Source organism: Odocoileus virginianus, chromosome 19 (genome assembly GCF_023699985.2).
Source record: "Odocoileus virginianus isolate 20LAN1187 ecotype Illinois chromosome 19, Ovbor_1.2, whole genome shotgun sequence".
In the NCBI taxonomy this organism is placed as follows: Eukaryota; Metazoa; Chordata; class Mammalia; order Artiodactyla; family Cervidae; genus Odocoileus; species Odocoileus virginianus.
In genome coordinates this window covers 33,012,972-33,037,833 of record NC_069692.1, presented here as the reverse complement: position 1 = coordinate 33,037,833, position 24,862 = coordinate 33,012,972, and the positions used below count along the sequence as shown (strand labels likewise).

The 24,862-nt window shown below is 39.5% G+C and overlaps 1 protein-coding gene across 1 annotated transcript in view; it reads right to left on the bottom strand.

Moving 5' to 3' along the window:
* The window catches only part of MCHR2 (melanin concentrating hormone receptor 2), a 41,245-nt gene that overhangs the window by 12,884 nt on the left and 3,499 nt on the right, over positions 1-24,862 (bottom strand). Inside the window, 2 exon segments of the mRNA XM_020898449.2 lie at positions 1,812-2,017; positions 14,721-14,962. Of these exon segments, the coding sequence (XP_020754108.2) occupies positions 1,812-2,017; positions 14,721-14,936 (422 nt within the window). The 5' untranslated portion in view covers positions 14,937-14,962.

Sequence of the window (24,862 nt, the reverse complement as noted above, 5' to 3'; positions counted from 1 at the left end):
GTTGGAACCCTAAACTTACCAGGCTTTATTCCACACACTGTGAGCTTTGGTGGCATCAGCTGAATTAACCAGATCTACCTACCTAGCATGTAGATTAAAAAATGTGATGTTAATTGTAAGTTGAGAAATATATTCTGCATATTTTGAGAATTCTTTTGTAGAAAAGCAGCAGGATTGAAAAATGCATTAAACATTACCATCATTATTCATGCCTGAATAATAATGATCCAGCAAATTTGATTTATAGGAATGCTGCTATTCCTTTGTTCAGCCATCTGATGAACTGCTTATACCTTCCCAACCCTAAAAGGCCCTGTTGGAAGGGTAAAAGAGGCAGAGCTCAAGAAAGAGTCCTCCATGGACTCAGAGAAATTTAAGACTAACATTCATTCATTCATAATAGCGTTTGAGTGCCCATATGCCAGGCACTGTTACACAGACACTCGGAATGTACTAGTGATCAAAGACCCTGCTTTTGTGTAATTCACATTCGATGGGTGGGGGAAGCCAGACAAGAAACAACGCACACTTATCTCTGTATACCAAGGAAATTAAAGTCTGTGATATGTTCAGAGCAAGAGAGAAAGAAAAAGTAGATCAGAGCAAGAGGGACTAAGTGTGCTGGGTTGGGACTGGGGTGGAAAGAAGGTGGATGGAGATTTTTACACGGGTTTTTCTTTGAGTGGGCGAATTACTGTTGTGCTTTTTACTGTTGTCTTCAGGATTTGTTTCTGTTTGGGGCATGCTGCTAAGACCTGATGTGAAAGTCCATACCATCTAGATGTCACAGGGAACATCCTAACACCCTAGCTCACATGCTTCCTACAAGAAGTCAGATGGTGAGGTAGTTGCCAGCTACCTGCCATCTCTAGAGTTGGACAGCCTGGCACTGAACTGGGCTTCACCACTCACTGGCTCCACAAACATCTCACCATCACCATCATCTCCTTGAGTAACATTAGCTTACGAGTTTGGTAAACATGGCTATGACATGTTCTGGGATTGTTGTTCAGTTGCTAAGTCGGGTCCAACTCTTGGCAACCCCACGGCCTGCAGCAGTCCAGGCTTCCCTGTCCTTCACTATCTCCCCAGGTTTGCTCAAATTCATATCCACTGAGCTGGTGATACAGTCTAATCATCCAATCCTCTGTTGTTCCCTTCTCCTTTTGCCTTCAATCAATGTTCCGGGATATGTCTGGTGATGTAAAATGGCAGCATTAGCATTAATTGATCTTAATAGTGAGTGCCAAGGATGGTCTTCTTGTAACTCTGACTTCTCTTCATGGCCATAAAGGAGCCCTCTATTCCATGTATTCTCTAAAGCCGCTAGGTGATAACAAGGGTCTGTGAGATGTAGAACTTACCAGAAAGAACCCTGAACAGGGAGTGAGGAGAGCCACTTCAGTTATCAGCTCTGCCACTGACTCTGTGTGTCTTTAGCCATTTCCGTTACTTCTCAGGACTTTGGCTGCCTTCTTGCAATAATGATGGGCAGGCGTGGAGGGAGTGAATTCATTCTGGTTGCTAGTATTTCATGATTTTGTGGGCTTTTTTCTTGAAGTCAATTGTAAATGAGTTGGAAAGAATGATTGGGGAAGAGGAAATGTTCAGTGTTTTAAGTTTTCCATTAAAAAATGGACCTCTGTGAAAGTTGGCAAAATATTAACTTGTTTGTCCTACAATGAAACAAATGAATGGAGAGGAGCTTTGCTATTACAAACCAGCACTGATGTTGCTGAAATTGGGATGACCTCGGGGAAGTACAGGAACCTCTAAATTAGGTTGAGATATTTCAGAATCTCTTAACTTACCTGTCCACACTCATTACAGTCATGATGGCACGACAGGCAAGCTGGTTGCAGGTATCCAGGGATGTGATGATCCTGCAGAGAGGACCCCCAAACACCCACTGTCCTCCTCGGGCCCAGTGGTAAATAAGAAATGACATTCCAATGATGTGGACCAGATCAGCCACAGCCAGGCTACAGATAAAAATGTCAGGAATAATTTTTTTTTCCTGGACCTAAAAGACATGGAGGATTGACATTGAGAGGGTACACCTTCAGTTTATGCCATCTGTTAACAGATTTTTCAATTGCTAAAATTAAGTTTAAAAGTTAAAAGGAAAGCACCACATATGCACATATGAATGCCTTGTCTTGTGTATATTCAAGTATTTTAAACTATTTGTTTGATAACTGCCTGCCTTGGTTTAAAAATATGTCCACAAATTCTTTGATATTGCTTTCAGGAAGGTGTGGCCCAATTCCCTCCCTTTGAGAGTGGATTGAACTTGGTAACTCACTTTTAGTGAATAGGATGTGGTGAAATTGAGAGTATGACATTTGAAATTTGGACATAAAGGCACGGAGGGGTTTTCTCCTTGCTATCTCTTGGATTGCTTTCTCTGGGGGAAGCCAGCTGCCCTCTTGTGAGATAATTCAAGTATCACTATAAAGAGGTCCACGTGGAAAGGAAGCGAGTCCTCCTGCCAACAACCAGCACCAGCTTGCCAGATCTGTAAGGGGGCGACCTGGGGATGGATGCTCCAGTCCCAGCCAAGCCTTTGGATGGTCATCTAAAAATGCACGGCTCGACTGCAACAGCGAGAGAGACCCTGAGCCAGTCACCCAGCAACGCTGCTCCTGACCTGCAAAACTGTGTGAGAGAACAAGTGTTGATTGTTTTAAGCCACTGTTGTTTTTTTTTAAATATAACATAACCACGTTTATTTAAGAATGCATTCCAATATCAAATGGCAAAGTTCAACAATGCAAAATTGAAATTATTTTTGCCCCAACATAATAATTTTACACATGGTAATACACATGTTTCAGTGCTACTCTCTTAATCCCACCCTCTCCTTCCCCCGCTATATCCATTAGTCCATTCTCTATGTCTGTGTCTCCACGGCTGCTTCGAAGATAGATTCATCAGTACCATATTTCTAGATTCCATATATGATATTTGTCTTTCTCTTTCTGATTTACTTCACTCTGTATAATATGCTCTAAGTTCATCCAGCTCATTAAAACTGACTCAAATATGTTCCTTTTTGTGGCTGTGATATTCCATTGTGTGGGTATATATGTATATATATACCACAAGTTCTTCATTCATTAATCTGTCAATGGATATCTAGATTGCTTCCATGTCTTAGTTATTGTAAATAGTGCTGCAATGAACATTGGAGAACATGTGTCTTTTTCAATTATGGTTTCTTCAGGGTATATGCCCCATAGTGGGATTGTTGTCATAGGTAGTTTTATTCCTAGTTTTTTAAGGAGTCTCCATACTGTTTTCCATAGTAAGCCACCAAGTTTTGAAGTAATTTCTACACAGCAACAAATTATACCAACTCTAAACTCATTCATGCCGAAGACTGGATTTACCTATCCCTAGTATCAAATATTGAGAAGGCAATGGCAACCCACTCTAGTACTCTTGCCTGGAAAATCCCATGGACAGAGGAGCCTGGTAGCCTGCAGTCCATGGGGTCGCTAAGAGTCGAACACGACTGAGCGACTTCACTTTCACTTTTCACTTTCATGCATTGGAGAAGACAATGGCAACCCACTCCAGTGTTCTTGCCTGGAGAATCCCAGGGATGGCGGAGCCTGGTGGGCTGCCGTCTATGAGGTTGCACAGAGTTGGACACGACTGAAGCGATTTAGCAGCAGCAGCATCATCAAATACAGTTAAACCGGAAAAATAAATGTTTCCACTGTGCAATGATTTTTTTCCCTCCACTGAAGCTGTTAAGTTCAAATCTCAACTGAAGCCATTGTTAAAAAAAATTTCAACCATTATTTAGAAAGATTCCAATAAAATCTAACTCAAAGAAAAGCCTATTAATTAAGACCCCTTGAAATCCAGACTGTGTAGAGTAGACATATGAAATGACTGAGCAGGTGGTGAGAGAGCTTTCCATTCTCCTGTTTGGGAAAATGAAGGCAAAAGAATTTTCTGAGAGCAGAAATTTTAAGGTAAAATTCACTTGATCCCTATTGTCAGAGTTGGGACATTCAGTAATAAACATGTATTACTTTTATCTAGGAGATATTATTTATTAATTCAACAAATATTTTATTGAACACCAGTTATATGTCAGGCATAATATTGTGCTTTGGGCTGCAAAGGTAAATAACCTATAAACCCTAATATCAAGAAGCTTATAGTCTAAGCATAGGTAAATAAGTGATGACTTTACAATGTTATGAAAGAAAGCTAGAAAAAGCACAAGGAGCACATAAAAATAGTCTCTCCTCTCTCCTCTGGGGGTGGTCAAGGCATATTTCTTGGAGGAAGTGGCATATGTACCGAGAACATATAAAGATTTAAATAGCACAGAAGAATCAGCCTGAAGATTACACCACAATTACTAGTTCACTCTGGATCTGGTGCTATTGCTTTCTTATTTGAAAGCTAGTGGGTGTCTTCGTTATCGAGAGCCCACAAATTCTACAGCCTGTGAACTTTACATCTAAGCCATCAAAGGCTCATGTGGGGCATCAGTCAGGGCCAGGATATTTTACCCAGGCCCTGGCCCCACACACCACGTGAGGAAGCTTCTGCCATTAAATCCTTACTCAGCAACACACTCTGGGCATTGTTGAGTGACTCATATCAGAAAAACCAAGAAGAAGAGTGTTGAGGAAAAAATCATGTCAACCAAAAGAGCTGCTAAGTGGCTGTTCTTGGTCTCTAACCCTTTGTGCCGTCCAGGTTTTCCTCCAGGAGAAGGGTCAGTGCGGAGGAACTGACACTAGAGGTCAGCTGGGAAGAAAAAGCAGAAACACAGTAATATAAAATCCTATAAATCTCAGTCTGTTAAATAGATGTTGTTTCCATTTGAATTGGGATATAACCCATGAGTGGTTGCATAGGTCCTAATGCAGCAATTAGACCTGTTACCCTTGCTCTCCTTCAGACAGGTGCCCAACATTGACTGATTAGGAATTATGGTAATTCCTTTGTTGAGGATCGTGCAGGTCATTGCCTGGAAATTCAAAAGAATTAAATAAAGTGTTTCTAGATGACACTGTCTATAGCAAAAGAGAATTCTGAAGCAAGTGATATATTTATCTGGTCATAGATACTAGGGCAACAAGTTTAACACATCCTATTATTGCTTTTTTTTAACTGAAAGTAACAACATACAAATTAAAAGTAATTAAATAGGAATGGTACATTTTCTAAGTATATAACCTGTATTCTCCTTTTAGGTCTAATTAATCTTCAGATTTCCTGTTGTCAGACTTCATCAGATTTCTGTTTCTTACGAACCAAACATTTAAAATAAAAAGATGTAAACCAATGATCACTTCAGCTAACATGTTTTCTATATGGTTAATATGACTGTGTCTAAATATGATAAACTAAGGTATACCACAATACCATGCAATAAATGATATTGTTCAGTTGCTCAGTCGTGCCTAACTCTTTGCCACCCCATGGACTGCAGCACACCAGGCTTCCCTGTCCTTCACTGTCTCCCAGAGTTTGCTCAAACTCATGTCCATTGAGTCAAGGATGCCATCCAACCATCTCATCCTCTGTCACCCTCTTCTGCCTTCCATCTTTTCCAGCATCAGGATCATTTTCAGTGAGTCAGTTCTTCACATCAATTGGCCAAGGATTGAAGCTTCAGCTTCAGCATCAGTCCTTCCAATGAATATTCAGGGTTGATTTCCTTTAAGATTGACTGGTTTGATCTCCCTGCAGTCTAAGGGACTCTCAAGTCTCCTCCAGTACCACAATTTGAAAGAATCAATTCTTTGGTGCTCAGCCTTCTTTATTGTCCAGCTCTCACATCCATACATGATTACTGGAAAAACCATAGCTTTGACTATATGGACCTTTGTTGGCAAAGTAATATCTCTGCTTTTTAATACACTGTCTAGGTTTATCATAGTTTTTCTTCCAAGGAGCATGTATCTTTTAATTTCATGACTGCAGTCATGATATGGTTTTTACAAATCATACTTTGGAAGAATATTTAATCAAATGGGAAAGTGAAAATGTTAGTTGCTCAGAGATGTCTGACTGTTTGAGACCCAATGGACTGTAGCCCACTAGGCTCCTCTGTCCTTGGGACTTCCCAGGCAGGAATATTGGAGTGGGTAGCCATTCCCTCCTCCAGGGATCTTCCCATCGCAGGGATCTAACCTGGGTCTCCTGCACTGCAGGCAGATTCTTTACTGTCTGAGCCACAGGGAAGCCCAAATGGGAAAATACTTATTGAATTAAAAAAAAATCAACTATGTAACTAGTTATGACCCCAAACTTATTTAAAGTACACTGAAATAGTATGTCTAAGCAATCACAGTAATTATCTGTTTGATAGTAGCTGTATGATTGATTTTGACTTATTCTTTTTTTTTTTACTTATTCTTTATATGTTTAATGTATAAGAGAAATTCTATTAAAAATGTTTTCTTTTTGCAGCCAGAAATAACCATATCTCAGTTCAGTTCAGTTGCTCAGTCATGTCTAGCTCTTTGCGACACCATGGACTGCAGCACGCCAGGCCTCCCTGTCCATCACCAACTCCTGGAGTTTACTCAAACTCATGTCCATTGAGTTGGTGATGCTATCCAACCATCTCATCCTCTGTCGTTCCCTTCTCCTCCCACCTTCAATCTTTCCCAGCATCAGGGTCTTTTCAAATGAGTCAGTTCTTTGCATCAGGTGGCCAAAGTATTGGAGTTTCAACTTCAGCATCAGTCCTTCCAATGAATATTCAGGACTGATACCGGTTGGATCTCCTTGCTGTCCAAGGGACTCTCAAGAGTCTTCTCCAACACCACAGTTCAAAAGCATCAATGCTCCGGCACTCAGCTTTCTTTATAGTCCAACTCTCACATCCATACATGACCACTGGAAAAACCATAGCCTTGACTAGATGGACCTTTGTTGGCAAAGTAATTTGCTTCTTTTTAATATGCTGTCTAGGTTGGTCATAACTTTACTTACAAGGAGCAAGTGTCTTTTAATTTCATGGCTGCAGTCACCATCTGCAGTGATTTTGAAGCCCCCCCAAAACTAAATCTGTCACTGTTTCTACTGTTTCCTCATCTATTTGCCATGACATGATGGGACCAGATGCCATGATCTTAGTTTTCTGAATGCTGAGTCTTAAGCCAACTTCTTCACTCTCCTCTTTCACTTTCATCAAGAGGCTCTTTACTTCCTCTTTGCTTTCTGCCATAAGTGTGGTGTCATCTGCGTGTCTGAGGTTATTGATATTTCTCCCAGAAATCTTGATTCCAGCTTCTGCTTCATCCAGCCTGACATTTCACACTATGTTGTCAGCAAGTAACTTAAATAAGCAGGGTGACAACATACAGCCTTGACGTACTCCTTTCCCGATTTTGAACCAGTGTTGTTCAATGTCCAGTTCTAACTGTTGCTTCTTGACCTGCATACAGATTTCTCAGGAGGCAAGGTGGTCTTATATTCCCATCTCTTGAAGAATTTTCCACAGTTTGTTGTGATCCACACAGTCAAAGGCTTTGGCATAGTCAATAAAGCAGAAGTCAATGTTTTTCTGGAACTCTCTTCCTTTTTCCATGATCCAGTGGATATTGGCAATTTGATCTGTGGTTCCTCTGCATTTTCTAAACTTGAACATTTGGAAATTCATGGTTCACGTACTGTTGAAGACTGACTTGGAGACTTTTGAGAATTACTTTACTAGCGTGTGAGATGAGTGCAATTGTGCGGTAGTTTGAGCATTCTTTGGCATTGCCTTTCTTTGGGATTGTAATGAACACTGACCTTTTCCATTCCTGTGGCCACTGCTGAGTTTTCCAGATTTGCTGGCATATTGAGTGCAGCACTTTCACAGCATCATCTTTCAGGATTTGAAATAACTCAACTGGAATTCCATCCCCTCCACTAGCTTTGTTAGTAGTAGTGTTTCCTAAGGCCCACTTTACTTCGCATTCTAGGATGTCTGGCTCTAGGTGAGTGATCACACCATCATGATTATCTGGGTCATGAAGATCTTTTTTGTGTAGTTCTTCTGTGTATTCTTGCCACCTCTTCTTAATATCTTCTGCCTCTGTTAGGTCCACACCGTTTCCGTTATTGAGCCCATCTTTGCATGAAATGTTCCCTTGCTATCTCTAATTTTCTTGAAGAGATCTCTAGTCTTTCCCATTCTATTGTTTTCCTCTATTTCTTTGCATTGATCACTGAGGAAGGCTTTCTTATCTCTCCTTGCTATTCTTTGGAACTCTGCACTCAAATGGGTATATCTTTCCTTTTCTCCTTTGCCTTTTGTTTCTATTCTTTTCATAGCTATTTGTAAGGCCTCGTCAGTCAACCGTTCTGCCTTTTTGCATTTCTTTTTCTTGGGGATGGTCTTGATCCCTGCCTCCTGTACAGTGTCACGAACCTCCATCCATAGTTCTTCAAGCATTCTATCAGATCTAATCCCTTGAAACTATTTGTCACTGCCACTGTATAAATGTAAGGGATTTGATTTAGGTCATACCTGAATGGTCTAGTGGTTTTCCCTACTTTCTTCAATATAAGTCTGAATTTGGCAATAAGGAGTTCATGATCTGAGTGCATATATGCAACAGGTTAAATAAAACCAAAAAAACATGTAACACCACACATGTAGGATGATGCTTTGCTGATCAGCTTATTCTGCCCTTTATTTCTAGGTCTCCTTGCTAACTGGCATTTGGCTTATTTGGCCAATAGAAAGCACTGTTGGAGGGAAGTTGGAGGGTGAGAAGAAAGGACAGGCGGGGCATTTCCTTCCCCTTTGTGCTGTTGGCATCTGCGGCCCTGGCTGCCTCCCTCCCGTGGCTCCACCTCCTCCCCTGCAGACTGTGTTCCCTGGGCCCAGATCCCACTGTGGTTGCAGCCCCCACCAGGCAGCCCACATTTCCAGGATTTGTTAAGCCACTTTTTCCCCCCTCTATCCAACCTAGGGCCAGGAAAGGGGTGGTGGCCTTGGGGTAGCTTCCTAATTTTGTTTATATCTGAGTTGCCTCACCAGTCCCTGTTTGGCATTTAACTCTCATTGAATTAAATTCCTACTGTGAGTGTAAAAATTAATGAGCTGAAACCTCAATGAAAATGCAGTCAGGGTGCCAGAAGGGGATGCTCTCACACTCTGCAGTACCAGAGCTTGAAGAGAAGAAAGACTTCCTCTTCTCCCCTGGCAGAAGCTTAGCCAATGAGAGACTGTTCTTCCCCTGTTGGATGGGTCTTGCCCGTGGCTTGCCATAGCTGCAGATCCCAATTGCTGTACTTTGGTGAGCCCGAGTTAACTCCACTTTTGCTGGAGAAATAACTGGCAGTCCATTTGTCTTGAGATCAGCACGAGCCAACTCCAGTGGATTAGCAGTGATTTCATAAAGAGCTGTGCTGAAAAAGAGTTTTGAGTCATCACACAGGCACTGGGAAAGGACAGACCTGTGCGATTAGAGATGACTGCCAAGGATGGGAGTTTAGAGCAGAGTGACATATTGCTAACTCTGCATAAAGAGAACCGAATTGGAAATTCTAGTTTCATTGCTGTGTCTTCATTTATTGTGTCCTTGGAGAAGACATTCAACCCCTTTTGGTTCCAGAGTTGTCTTGATGCACTGGACCATAGCAACGAGGGTCTCCAACCATCTTTCCAGTTCATTTAAACAGACGTGGCTGTGAGGTTCGTAGCATCTAAACATATCGTTGTGTGTGCAGCATGGGTGTGGGTCATCCCCAGCAACAGCTTGCATATGCTGATACTCGGAGAGCAGTAGAGGGCTGGGTCAGAGGGGGCTCTAGTTATTATTTCAGCTGGGTGGGGAAAAGGAGGAGGCTTGCTTCAAGCTTTTCCCACCTTTGTCTTAGCAGCTGGATCTCCATCACTGGGCCATTAGGATTCCTTCAGGAAAACTCACTATCCTTCTTGTAACCTCCGTGCAAGATGTAGACATCGCTGGGGGAGGTGGTTAAAAAGTGAGATGTCTCAGTAATTCATGATTGAGTGTAAGTTAGCTGACTTGACAACCAGTTGAGGGCAGGGGAAGGCACAATGGGAACATTTTATTTATAGGGAGACAAAGCATCCTTGAGAGAGTCTCTGCCCACTGGGTAACAGTCTGTCAGGAGACAGGAGAAGGATGTATTCAGGACGTTGAGGATGGTGGGGGAGGACCGTGGAGAAAAATGGCATCTCCTTTATCGAAGTAGTTCCCCAGGACTCACTGTGGCTAGGGAGAATAGTTGAGTAATGGGGCCGAGTTCATAAGTCCCTCTCCCAAGAAGAAAAGGGGAAAGTCTTATGTTATAATTGGCCCAATTTTCCTCCTACATTTTTTAATCTGACTCCCTTTTGACCTGCTATGAATTTAAAATATGACAGACCAATAGTGATCTGGCCTTATTACTTTATAGTTACACTCCTAAAGCACAAATCAGTTTTTAAGAAAGCCACATTAGATACCTTATTCCAGAAGCTCCATCTTCTTCACATTTATTATTTTCAAATATTTGTAGTCTTCTATTGGCAAAGTCAGAAGTTAGGTTATTTCTTGCTTCCTAGTGTCACTAATGATCTGACTATTCTATTCATTCTCTTCTGATATAGTATTTATCATAAATGAGAAAGTCCTAAATCTTCTTTAAGTGTATCTATTTCTCCTTATGTTTAGTGTAGTACTACAAATATTCAGTGTATTCTTTAACTGAGCTACCTTCTGTTAAGAAGGTAACAAGTAAAACATCATGGCAAAGCATGATTAGAAATATTAATGCAAATTGCATTAAAAATTTTGGAGATTAATTAACAAAAAGTGTTAAATTTTAAGCCCAAAATATTACAACTAATTTACTTTCAAATGACTTTGGACTTATTAATAAATTTTTGGAGAAGAGTTTGCAAAGAAAAATATTAACAGTTTAGCAATAAAAATAAAGACTAAGTTGCCTTCAAATGATTTTTGAACAAATAAAAGGTTTATCTTAAAAGCTCTATTAATATATATCCTCTCACATGTTCTATAAAATGGTGATGATATGAAGAAGTAATAGATTTTCCACAGTCATCACAAATAGTTTGTAAGGATGCTCAGGTTTTCCTTCTTTCCCTCTTTTTTTTTCCCAGTTTAATGGCAGTTTACTTACTACTGAGAATCTGTTTCTAGGAATTACAGCTCAATGTTGACTTCAGAAGAGTTCACATTTCAAGTTTCTTTGTGCTAGGTTGGTCTCCATGTGAGTAGATGGAATCAGGTCCATTGTCTACTGGTGTAATTTGAGAGGGACCAAGAAATTTCTCTGGCTCCAAATATTTCTTCAATTGCTTGTCACGGGGCCTGAATTTCACTCGAGTCTTTGCAAATAAAAGTTGTCTGTAAAAATGCAACCATTTCTGGAGGACTAACACCTTGTAAGAATTTGGTTTCTTAACTGTGGGACCAAGGCTCCAGAGGCATGAGGCACACAATTTGTATTCTTTAGGAGTGAGTGAAAGTTGCCCAGTCATGTCTGACTCTAATCCTCATGGACTATTCAATCCATGGAATTCTCCAGGCCAGAATACTGGAGTGGGTGACCTTTCCCTTCTCCAAGGGATCTTCCCAAACCCAAGGATTGAACCTAGGTCTCCCGCATTGCAGGCAGATTCTTTACCAGCAGATCAACTAGGGAAGCCTAAGAATACTGGAGTGGGTAGCGTATCCCTTTTCCAGCGGATCTTCCCAACCCAGGAATCGAACTGGGGTCTCTCTCATTGCAGGCAGATTCTTTACCAGCTGAGCTACAAGGAAATCTTTAGGACAGGATGGCAGAAATTCTGAGGGGCATGAGGAAAGATGGAAGGAGAAGTGATCAGGTGCAACAGGCAAACAGAGTGAGCTGGAAACTGCACCCCCCACCCCAGGTCTCTGTTAACTTTCTTTCATTTTAAAATTTAATTTAAAATTACTTTCTTCTCCCTTCCTGGAACTTATTATTTGAACCACCTTTCCTCCTCCCATTTGATTGTTTTTAATACCTTGTATTATTTTTCAAACAGGTTCATGTATTTGAATCTTATCTCCTCCACTAAATCGTGAACTTTTAGAGACAGATGCTGTCATATTTCTTTGGTATGTACATAATACTTATAAAAGTGCTGGGCATGTAACAGGTATTTAGTAATACATATTAAGTTGAACTGCTTCCAGAACTTAAGAAATAATTTTAAATGCTTGACATTCACAAATGGTTTTACAGGACACAATAAGGAATGCCTGAATTTGTTAGAAGTAGAATTCCAGTATACCAAATAAACCTTCAATTGTGGATGGTATAAAAATACCATTGGTATACAATATTTAACGACAGAGATAATGACAATAAAAATTTGGAAGTGGCCTGGCTGATGGGAAGCCGCATGGGCAAAGTGACTAGTGATGGGCTTTCTTAGGGACAGTGTCATTCGTGTTCCATCCCGAGGCGTGCTCTTGTTTTCGTTTGGTCCTGTGAGGATTCTTCCATGCACATGGGAAATCCAACCATCTTTCTAGCTTTAATGATAGTTTTGATGATCTGTTTCATGTGCACTGCCTGCGTACTAAGTCCCTTCATTTCTGTCTGACTCTTTGCGACCCTGTAGACTGTAACTCTCCAGGCCCCTCTGTTCATGGGACTCTTCAGGCAAGAATACTGGAGTGGGGTTGCCATTTCCTTCTCCAGTTTGATGTCATTAACGTGGGGTCAATAGCCTGGAATTTGGAATCATGGGATCTGATTCCAAAGCTGTGAGCCTTTTATAAGTATACTTTTATACTTTTTATACTTATATACTTTTATAAGTATAATAATAATAATACTGCTGTTTGGGGGGGAGTAAATGAGTTTATAATGTGCTTTGTAGTGTAACATACTACACAAAAGCTTGCTGTAGTCATGTGTTATTATAATGTTGAAAACACCTTTCGGTAGAAATCCAGAATGTGGTTTTAAAAAAAATAATAATTTTATTTCTTTAATTTTGGCTCTGCTGGGTCTTCAAGTGGGGCTACCTTTTGCTGTGGTGCGCTGGCTTCTCATCGTGGTGCCTCCCTTGTGGAGCACAGGCTCCAGGATGTGTGGACTTCAGCAGTTGCAGGACATGAGTTCAGTCTTTGTGGTCCCCGGGCTCTGGAACACTGGCTCAGTAGTTGTGACATGTGGGCTTAATTGCTCCACAGCATGTGTGATCTTCCCGAACCAGGGATGGAACTGATGTCTCCTGCATTGGCAGGCGGATTCTTTACCACTGAGGCACAAGGGAAGCCCTAAAATTGTTTTATAATATATAAATAAGGACAGAAATATTGAAGGCGGGAGGAGAAGGGGATGAGACAGAGGATGAGGTGGTTGGATGCCATCACCGACTCAATGGACATGAGTTTGAGTAAACTCCGGGAGTTGGTGATGGACAGGGAGGCCTGGTGTGCTGCAGTCCATGGGGTCACGAAGAGTTGGACATGACTGAGCGGCTGAACTGAACTGAACTGAACTGAGGATGAAAATCTTTTAAAATGGTGGCAATAAGCATGATCAAAGACCAGGTCAAAAAAGTTTTAACATCTTGTATGTATTAAAACAAGTAAAACTTAAACATGAAAATAATCAGTAGAGCAAAGATAATCATGTAATAATGCGGTATGTGTATACAAACTCTAAATCCATTTTTTGAAGCTGGTAGAGAACAAGTACAGTGGTCCCTCTATATCCACAAGGGATCATTTCTAGGACAGCCACCACCCCCACCCACCATACCAACATCTGAAGATGCTCAAGTCCCTTGCATAAAATGGTGCCTTGCATAAAATATAACCAACACACATTCTCCCTAACACATTAAATCATCTCTAGATTACTTATAGTGCCTCATGCTGTGAAAATACTATGTAAACAGTATTAAATACAATGTAAATGCTATGGAAATAGCTGCCAGAGCACGGTCAATTCAAGTTTTGCTTTTTTGGAACTTTCTGGAATTTTTTTCAAGATATTTTTGAAATTGCTTGAATCTGCAGGTGTGGAACCTGCAGATCCTGAGCCCATGGATACTGGGGGCCAACTGTAACTTGTTCCTCATGCTCCAAGTTAAACCTTATGCTGTAGGTTTGAGAGGAAGCAGGAAATTAGCTGAATTAAGTGGAGGTTGTGACAGAAAGGCAGGAGGTGATAGGGAGCAGATGCCTCTCAGCTTGACCCACAGTGGGGTGGTCTGTATTGTAGGGAACAGCCCACCATGCATGACTGCCTGAATGTTTGGGTGATTGGGGTAGAGTCTCTCTCTTGCCCAAATGAGTGCAGAAGTGTCTCTTTTACCAGCCAAACCAGATCAGCCTCTTAGGATAACTCTTATTGCCAGAAAATAAAATAGTTGCCTTGAAATAGTTTCAATCCTTGCCTGGGCTCTGCTGCCTGAGATTCAGAGTTAATTTGTTTGGGGGAGAAACTGTGTATTAGGATTTTTAAAAACTCCATCATGGTTCTAATGTGTGGCTAAGAATAAGAATTGCTGCTCTAAAAATTTACTGACTCAGCCGTCAGCCTTGGCCTAGGTTTTTTCATTTTGAAATCTGTGACTCAGCATTTACTTGATGAAACTATTTACATGATGAAAATATCTATAGATCTTCTTTAAGTATCTTAAACAAATGTTTCCAAAATCTGATTTCATTAGGAAAAATTCTACAAGGGAGAAAGGATTCATTTAGGAATTTTAGAACATAGTTAATTATGGAAAAGAAAAAGAAGCCCTTACCTTATTATAGTGATACAATGAGGATGTTGCCAACCAGCCCTGTTGAACAAAGGATCCCAACCATGGAAGGAAGGATGACAGTATCCACCATGCTGAGGGTTTGATAAGCAAACTCTCCATTCCAAGATTTGTTCAAAAGTTCAGCAGAGGTGTTACAACAGGATGAGTGAAGTAAATTCATTGTCCATGAACTCCCAGTAGTAAAAGCTGTGAAGGAATAGAATGTGATTTATTTAATGACGTTTTGAGGTAATTCCTTCCATATAAGTTTTTGTTAATTCCAAAAACATTTATTGGGGCTTTCTTTGCACCAAGAATTCATGCAACATAAGATTCCAGGGTGAGTATGATTGCCTCCTGTCCATATGATGTGTTGAATGACCAGAGGAGACATGGAAACAGTAAATTATTGAACAGTATACTAGGATAGTGTGCACATGTTCTCCACCTGATTGTAGTACACGCTTCAAGCACAGCTAATATTTACTCAGGACACACTGGTACTAGTTGTTTATAGATGGCATCTGTTCTTGTTGACTTGCATGTCAGTTGTATTGGCTAGAACCCCCACAGTGCCTAGGTTGTTAAGTATATCTTCTCTATCTCTGATAAAAATGAATGGGAGACTCCAACCCTGATTGCTTAGAAAACCAGTGCGATAAGACTTCCCAGGATGATTCCTGGCCTGTCTTGAGGGATGAGGAAGAGTTAGACCAGTAAAGGACAGTGTGGGAAGGGAAGTGTTGTAGCAAGTCAGGGGACCGTGTTCAAAGAAGAATTATGGCCCAGGAAAAATTGTCCAGCAACCAACCTGAAAATAAAAAGTAAACAAACCAAACCAATGGAGCCGGGAAATTATTTGCTTGGTCAACCATCTTGATAAAAGACATTAAAAAAGTGCCATCTAAGTCTTGTTTCTGGTAATAGTAAACTGAGTAACTCAGATTAACCCTCTCACTGAAAGCAATAAAATATTATGAGCAAAATGTATATATGGGTATGTCTGTGTGTGTGTGTGTACACAGCAATTTAAAAATATTCAAGATCTGAAAAATTAGTGGGCCCTCCTTGACTAGTTTTTAGGTGAGATCCAGTAACTACAAGGTAAGAGGAATATTGAATCATCAAGGCTATCTTTCTCCAGAAGGTGCTTATTAATGCCACAGCAATTTGAACTTTGGTTGAATGTCTGTATTTTGTCCAGAGGGAAATCAAGGCTCTCAGCCTATTGAAGGAGGGAAGTTTGCAGAAGAACCCTTCTTCTGAGCTGGAGCCCCAGGGGCAAAGTCCTGAGCTGTGAATGAACCTGATTTACATTTTCCTTTCTTACCTCCACAACCATTGGGAACTCAGAGCTGCCTTGGTGACTTTGGAATGGAGAGTAGACAGAGAAGGAAAAGAAAAGCAGATTTTCGCCGGGAAGCTCCGGAAGAATCCTCGCAGATTTATACCATGAGTAACAGGCCACGGACTCTCAAGGCCTGAACTTAATCTTAGGTGGTCCAGGCCTGAGAAGCCCCCTAGATACCAAGTAGATAGAAATGCAAATCCTTTTTAAAGGGAAAAACAGCTATCCTCAGGTATCAGAAAATCCTCAAAATATTTTTGAGGGCAATGACCAGCAAGCATGCAAAGACACAAGTATTGCTTACATGCTGATTTAAATGGATTCAAGACTTAAATGTAAGACCATACACTATAAAACTAAAAGAAGAAAACACAGGGAAAATGTCCATTGACACTTGTCTTGGCAATGATTTTTTGGACATGACATCAAAATGAAGGAACAAATGCAAAAATAATCAAATGGGGCTACATCAAACTAAAAAGAGTCTGTACAACAAAAGAAATAATCAGCAAAAGCAGAAGACAACCTACTGGGAGAAAATATTTTCAAATCAGCCATCTGATAAGTGATTTATATCCAGAATACATAAGGAACTTACACAACTCACTAGCAAAATACAAGTAATCCAATTGGCTCGGATGGTAAAGAATCTGCCTCCAATGTGGGAGACCTGGGTTTGATCCCTGGGTTGGGAAGATCCCCTGGAGGAGGGCATGGCAAACCACTCCAGTATTCTTGCACGGAGAATCCCCATGGACAGAGGAGCCTGGTGCGCTACAGTCCATGGGGTCACAAAGAGATGGACATGAATGAGCGACTAAGCACAAAGGAGTTGTATAGACATTTTTTTCCAAAGGAGACATACACATGGCCAACAGGTATATGATAAGATGTCAACAAAACTATCAGGGAAATGCAAATGAGACTACAATGAGTTATCTTCTCATACCTTTTTGGGTGGCCATTATAAAAAAAGAAAAGAACAAGTGTCAAAGATGTGGAGGAAAGTGAATCATTTTGCACTATTGGTAGGAATGTAAATTAGTGCAGCCACTATGGAAATCAGAATGGACTTTCCTCAAAAAATTAAAAACTAGAACTACTGGTTTTAATGCACCACTCCTGGGTATACATGTGAAAGAAATGAATACATCAGTATCATAAGATATGTGTACGTCTATGTCCACTGTAGCATTATTTACATTTGCCCAGACATGGAGACAGTCTCAGTGTGCACTGATGGGAAGAAGAAAATGTGATACACACACACACAGGAATAATATTGAACCATAAAAAAGAATGAAATCTTGCCTTTTGTCATAACATAGATGAGCCTCAAGGGCATTGTGCTAAGTGAAATAAGATGGGAAGGACAAATACTGTATGTTCTCATCTACAAGTGGAATCTGAAAATGTTGATCTTATAGAAACACAGAGTAAAATGACGGTTACCAGAAGTGATAAATTGACATAATGAAATATTGTACAGCATTAGAAGGGAACTGATACAATATATAACAGATACAATATATACAGACACAATAACATGAATGAATCTAACAACTTAAGACTGGGTAAAAAGCAAAATTTCTTATAATATGATTCCATTTAGGTAGAATTTTAAAACACGGGCAAAACTAATCTATATTATTCAGTTCAGTTCAGTCGCTCAGTCGTGTCTGACTCTTTGTGGCTTCATGAACTGCATCATGTCAGGCCTCCCTGTCTATCACCAACTCCAAGAGTCCACTCAAACCCATGTCCATCGAGTCAGTGATGCCATCCCACCATCTCATCCTCTGTTGTCCCCTTCTCCTCCTGCCCTCAATCTTTCCCAACATCAGGGTCTTTTCCAGTGAGTCAGCTCTTCACATCAGGTGGCCAAAGCATTGGAGTTTCAGCTTCAACATCAGTCCTACCAATGAACACCAGGACTGATCTCCTGATCACCAGGTTGGATCCCCTTGCAGTCCAAGGGACTCTCAAGAATCAATTCTTCAGTGCTCAGCTTTCTTTTTAGTGTTATTAGGGATACATATTTGTTGTTCAGTTGCTCAGTCGTGTCCTACTCTTTGCGACCCCATGGACTGCAGCACGCCAGGCCTCCCTGTCCTTTGCCATCTTCTGGAGCTTGTTCAAACCCATATCCAGAGAGTTGGTGATGCCATCCAACCATCTTGTCCTCTGTCATCCCCTTCTCCTCCTGCCTTCAATCTTTCGCAACATCAGGGTCTTTTTCAGTGAGTTGGCTCTTCGTATCAGGTGGCTAAACTATTGGAGCTTCAGCTTCAGCATCACTCCTTCCAGTGAAAATTCAGGACTGATCTCCTTTAGGATGGACTACTTGGCTCTCCTTGCAGTCCAAGGGACTCTCAAAAGTCTTCTCCAATGCCACAGTTCAAAAGCATCAATTCTTTGGTGCTCAGCCTTCTTTATGGCCCAACTCTCACATCCTTACATGACTACTGGAAAAACCATAGCTTTGACTAGATGGACTTTTGTTGGCAAAGTAATGTCTCTGCTTTTTAATATGCTGTCTAGGTTGGTCATAGCTTTTCTTCCAAGGAGCAGGCAACTTTTAATTTTGTGGCTGCAGTCACCATCTGCAGTGATTTTGGAGCCCAAGAAAATAAAGTCTGTCACTGTTTCCACTGTTTCCCCTTCTATTTGCCATGAAGTGATGGGACTGAATGCCATGATCTTAGTTTTCTGAATGTTGAGCTTTAAGCCAACTTTTTCACTCTCCTCTTTCACCTTTGTCAAGAGGCTCTGCAATTCCTCTTTGCTTTCTGCCATAAGGGTGGTGTCATCTGCATATCTGAGGTTATTGATATTTCTCCCAACAGTCTTGATTCCAGCTTGTGCTTCATCCAGCCCAGCATTTCTCATGATGTACTCTGCATATAAGTTAAATAAGCAGGATGACAACATACAGCCTTGATGTACTCCTTTCCTGATTTGGAACCAGTCTGTTGTTCCATGTCTGGTTCTAACTGTTGCTTCTTGGCCTGCATACAGGTTTCTTAGGAGGCAGGTCAGGTGGTCTGGTATTCCCATCTCTTTAAGAATTTTCCACAGATACATATAATAACAGTAAAAATATAAAGAAAAGCAAAGAAGTGATAACTGGAAAAATCAGATTAATGGTCACCGCTAAACAGAGAATTTTATATATGGCTCTGCAGGTAATATTGACAGTAAAAATAGTTTTTACAAAGCAGTCTGACATTGACCATGTAGTTTCAAGGCAATAACCTAAATTTATGTTCATTCTTCTTTTTTAATGTTAGTACCTATTTTCATCTTATTTTTCCCACTTTTCTATTCAGTTACTACTTCAAACTTTAAATATCAGCTAACATAAATGTTAACTCTGTGCTTTTGTTATGCTGAAATTTGATGCCAAAATATATGCAAAAACTTAGCAAAAGAAGTATTTTCAGGCAAAACAGTTATATATGACTGACTGAACTCTGAAAAATATCATGCAGAAAAACAGTCACACTCAGTGACCTCATGTTGTCTTTAAAACAACAAACGTGGCTATTTGAAAAAGTCAAGATGATTAGTTTATTCCAGTTTTCATTCTGTTATTAGGTCATGAAAAAATATGATGTTTAAGAGTGATTTGAGGAGATACACAAAAATCTAGCGTTCGAGATAAGAGGTGAAAATTTAACTTTTATGACAACTTCTTTTTAGCATTTTCACAAAGTTAAAAAAGAAAATATGGATTATATATTCAAATTAATAGGCTTGGAAAACATATGTACTTTTGGAAACAGTGATTTAAGTTTAAGACATATGCAAACTTTTCCCAATGAATTATGTATAGCATATCCATCATCTCCCAAATCATTTATGTATTTCAATATCTCTCCTCCAAATAGAATCTACAGGAATAAAACTCCCCAAGTTTTAGCCAACATTCACACTGTGTGTTTCCAAGACTAAGAGTCTTACATCTAAAATTTGGGAGTGTAATCTATATGGCTATACATTAATTTTTTAAAACATTTAACAAATGTTAAAAATGTTAGTGACAACTCCTGGGCTATTTAAATCTCCACTCAAATCCCTTTATCTTCACCCTTCTATCTCACTGTACCTCTTGCTTTATTTTATTTCCCAGCTCTCAACTTCTCTGAGGAAGACAGAGACTTCAGAGAGTGGGAAAGGAAGTTATCTGTGAAATAATACTATGTGCAGAAAGAGCTCTGAAAGTAAACTGCAACCTTTAATCTAAAATTTTCGCTCACATCAGTAAAAATCTGACAGAGTAAGAGCCCTGGTATCTTGGCTGTGACTGTTTTCCTGTTGTCAATCAAAACCAAATACTTAGCATCTGCTGTAAATGTTAGTGTTCTAAGGCAAATTGATGCATCTGTGAGAATCCTAAGTAAAATTTTGTGACTCCATCATATTTTTAAGAACTTTCTTACTTGATCAATTCACTTAATTTCAAACTTCAGAAATTCATCAGTTGAATAATAAATTCATGTCAAGGAAAATAATCTCCTTGATCTTCATCTTGTCTTGTTAGCTATGGCAGGTGATGGCCTGCTTGCCCTCCAGATATAAGACTGCCAAACATGAAAAGCTAGTGTCCAGTAATGTTTAGTGCTTCACAAGTTTCACAAAGTACCATATACTTATATTCCTGTCCTTAATAGACACTACTCATTTGTTAAATATATAGGAAGAAAATATGAATTCACTGATGGCTGGTAAATATTAGCTGTTGACAACTTTTAAGCATTATTTTTAAATTGTTCATATTTTACATATTATTAATATTTACTCAGGAGGTCATTTTAAAGAACTTTTTATATAAACAGTGTCTCAATTGTTAAATATGATTTTATGGTATCTAAGGGTCATTTTTATCCAGGTCAGCTCCCTCTAATATTACAACAGAAGCCAATGCTTAAGGAATTCCCCAGCAGTCCAGTGGCTAAGACTCCATGTTTCCGCTGCAAGGAACTTGGGTCCTATCCCTGGTCAGGGAACTAAGATCCTGCATGCTACATGGCACAACCAAAAAAAAAAAAAAAAAAAAAAGCCAAAGCTTAAATAAGACTAACTTAATAAAAACTGTTCTGCAGGAAACACCTTGCACTATCCCTGTCTTTCATCATGTGGGTAGAAAACTTTCTCATTTATTAAATCGCAAGTTTTGACACTGATTTGGAATATAACCCTAGAAAACTGGTCTTAAGTAGTTGAGAATGTCATTTTGTAAGAATATTTTTTTTTCTTTAAAAAAAAAACAAAAAGGAAATTTATGCTTGTGAAGTTGGTGTTGAAAGAAGACTGACAGTGTCAGTTTAATGTATTCTGATACACATTGTTCATCTATATACACTGAAACCTTCATACATACACAATTTATTCATGATGACTAGGACAAGCAAAAGAAGGAATAAGTTTCAAGGAAATTAGACTTTTTTAAGGAAAAAAGAAAGTGTTAAGAAGTTTGAAAAGTGATAAGAATATGTACATGGCAAAGAGGAGCATGATGTGGAGAATAAATCAAAAGAACAGATGATGAGTTTATTTACATCTGAATGACAATTTCACACAATTTTGATTATTTTTAGAAATAAATCCTGAAATAATAATCCTCAACTATTTTTCAGTAACCATAGTCATGATGATGGGATTAAATGAATCTAATGAACCAGCTTTATGGCTGCCAGTTACTATTTTCAAGTTAAATATCAGAAAAAACCATCTGGGGAAAAAAATCTCCTGCTAACAAATCATAAAATCATTAAGAATGCTTCAATAGTCACAAAGCACAAAATAAAGCAGTTGTATATACCTGCCTTCACCCCGTCCATATACACATGGCCACATACGTATGAGTTCCAGTAGATTTTCTCTCCAAGTTGTGGCCCAACTAACTGGGAGATCTCATTATTTTTCACCTGATCCCCTCATCTCCTTCCATCCTACTGAACCTGTCTTTGGGCAATCTTTATTTTAATGATCAGGTATGTTCAACTTTAAGTCATTCATTCACTCAACAAAACATTACAGTGTCTATAGCAAAGAACAAAACCCATAAGATTTCTGCTTTCTGGAGTTACATCCTGATATTTATGGGTTTATGGTTATATAAATTGTACTGCATTCTGCCACTTGCAATGTGTAACTTCGGTTGAGGACTCTAAGTCTCAGTTTCCCCCTTGGTAAAAGAGTAATAAGAACAGTACCTATCTCAAAGTATGGGGCAAACTGAGGCTCAGATAATGTTTTGTTGTAGTGTTGTAGTGTTAGTTTCTCAGCCATGTCTGACTCTCTGCGACCCCATGGACTGTAACCCACCAGGCTCCTCTGTTTGTGGAATTCTCCAGGCAAGAATACTGGAGTGGATTGCCATCCCCTTCTCCAGGGGATCTTCCCAATCCAGTGACTAAACCCAGGTCTCCGGCACAGCAGGTGGATTCTGTACTGTCTGAGCTACCAGGGAAGCCCTACATCTAGGGGAGGGTGTTTCATTTACTTTGTAGGCATCATAGGTTTATATATTTATAAAAGCATTTTTTGACTGGTGGTAGTAGAGTATCTTATTTTAATAGAACCAGCGTATTACATTCATTTTCTCACAGATGGGAGTGAAGTGACTTGGGGAAGGAGAGAGGCTCTAATTTGGAGAAAGATACATATAGGCTAATGGTCCTGTACCCCCTAGGAAGATTCCTAACTCAAAAGACTTGCTACACTTTGCCTTCATTGAGGACAGGAGTCATGTTTTATTCATCATTTTTTCCCTATCATCTAATATAGTAGCATAGTATGCATGTGAAATTGATCTTTCCCTAGCACCTCAGCAGCCACTAACTACATGTGGCTTATTGAACACATGAAAAATGGCTTGTCTGAATTGAGATGCACTGTAAATATAGAATATACACAACATTTTAAATTTGACTAAATATAAAAAAATAAATCAGTGCCTTAATTACAAGTTTGTGTTGATTACATATGGAAATGATCATTTTTATATAATGATTAAATAAAGTATATTATTAAAATTAATCTTACCTGTTCCTTTTGACTTTCTAAATGTGGCTACTAGAAAATTTGTAATTACCTATGTAGTTTGCCTTGGTAGCTCATTTTTCTATTGGACAGAGCTGCCTTAAAATGCTGATTAGAGAAAATGTCCTTGATAACATACAATAATTATTTATATTGCTATTAATTCAATTTAATTAATATAATTCTAACCCATCTCATATCCTTTTTAGCTTGCCTTAGTTTATCTCTTTTATCAAATCCTTTTAAAGGATTATATGGGGTATAACCCTAAATAAGATTAAAGAAGAAAATTTCTGAAAAATTTATGTTCCTTCTTGGCAAAAACAGTTAAAATAAAAAAAAAATTTTTTTAATCACTTGACTCCGCCCACCTAATCTATAAGCTTTTTATTTTAAGAAGAGAGTCCATTGCTGAAAATCTGCTAGTGTTAAATAGTGTCATATGAATATAGTGGCTTATGTTTGGCACATATTTTGATTAATTTGATAATTCAATTTATATACTGATTATTATGTTTTATTGTTTGCCTATAAATTAATGAGAAAGTAAGCATTCTAAAAGCACACTGGCAAGCTTTATTCAATCAACTGTGGGGCTTTGTTAAATACTAGTTTCTAGGTGAATGAGTTTTCCTCAGTACCACAAACTCTCCCACGCGGATGAGTGAGATGGGCCAAAGGAAGCTCAGTATACTCCATCATCCTCTACTACATCTGAACCATTCTCATGATAAGGAGAGGTCACCTTACCTGGGAACATCTGGTTGTCAGGGCCGGGCAGGGCACAGTGAAACAGGTTGCTTTTGTATGGAAGTGCATGGGTATATTTGTATGTATGTTTGTGTATGTGTTTATTGCAATCAGTAATCATGCCAAATACTTGGATCCATGAGCCACTCTACTTTACTTGAGTATACAGAAAGAGTTAAGAGTTTTATTAATTAAATAAAATGTACCCAAGTTATTCTGAAATTTAATGAAATAACAACTGTTACCGTGATGCATGGTAATCAGATCTAAGTCACAGGAAATTTTTAAAAGACTGTCATTTTGTCAACATTAATTTTTACACAGTTGAATCTAATTTTTAAAAACTTCTCTATAATCATTAAGTCTTCCCTGCATCAGAACCATTCTCTCTCTCCCTCTCCATCTCCTCCCTTTCCATTTCCCCCTGCCCTTTCCAAAGACAGAGACCCCCGAGTCTGCCTAAGCATCTCCAGTCATCCACCCTCTCCCGCTTCCCACCCGAGGCAGGGTTTCCCTACACTCTGCAGACCTTGAAGCCACACTTAGTTTGGGCCTTAGATGTGCATCTGCTGTTATATTTCAAGGGATCTTTTTTTTTTTTAATTTTTATTGGGCTTTAGGGGATGGGATGGGGAATACCTCCGTAAGTTATGCCCCACTAGGAAGATGTCCATTCTAACTTTCCTGGGATAACTTTCGGAGCCTTTTCTCTTTCTTGGAGCTGCTGCTCTTGCTGGCCTCTTCAGGTCCACTGCTGAGTGGCTCCTCCTTGGAAGACAATTTCCACTTTTCTTGGGGACCCTTTTGTTTTCTGACTCATTAGGGTCACTAACTGGTTCTTCTTTGGGAAAAGATTTCTTCCTCTTGGGATGACTTCCAGTGCCAGCTGTCTCTTCAAGATCACTACTAACTGGCTCTTCCTTGGAAAAAGATTTCTTTTTCGTGGGTTTGGAAAAAGAGAC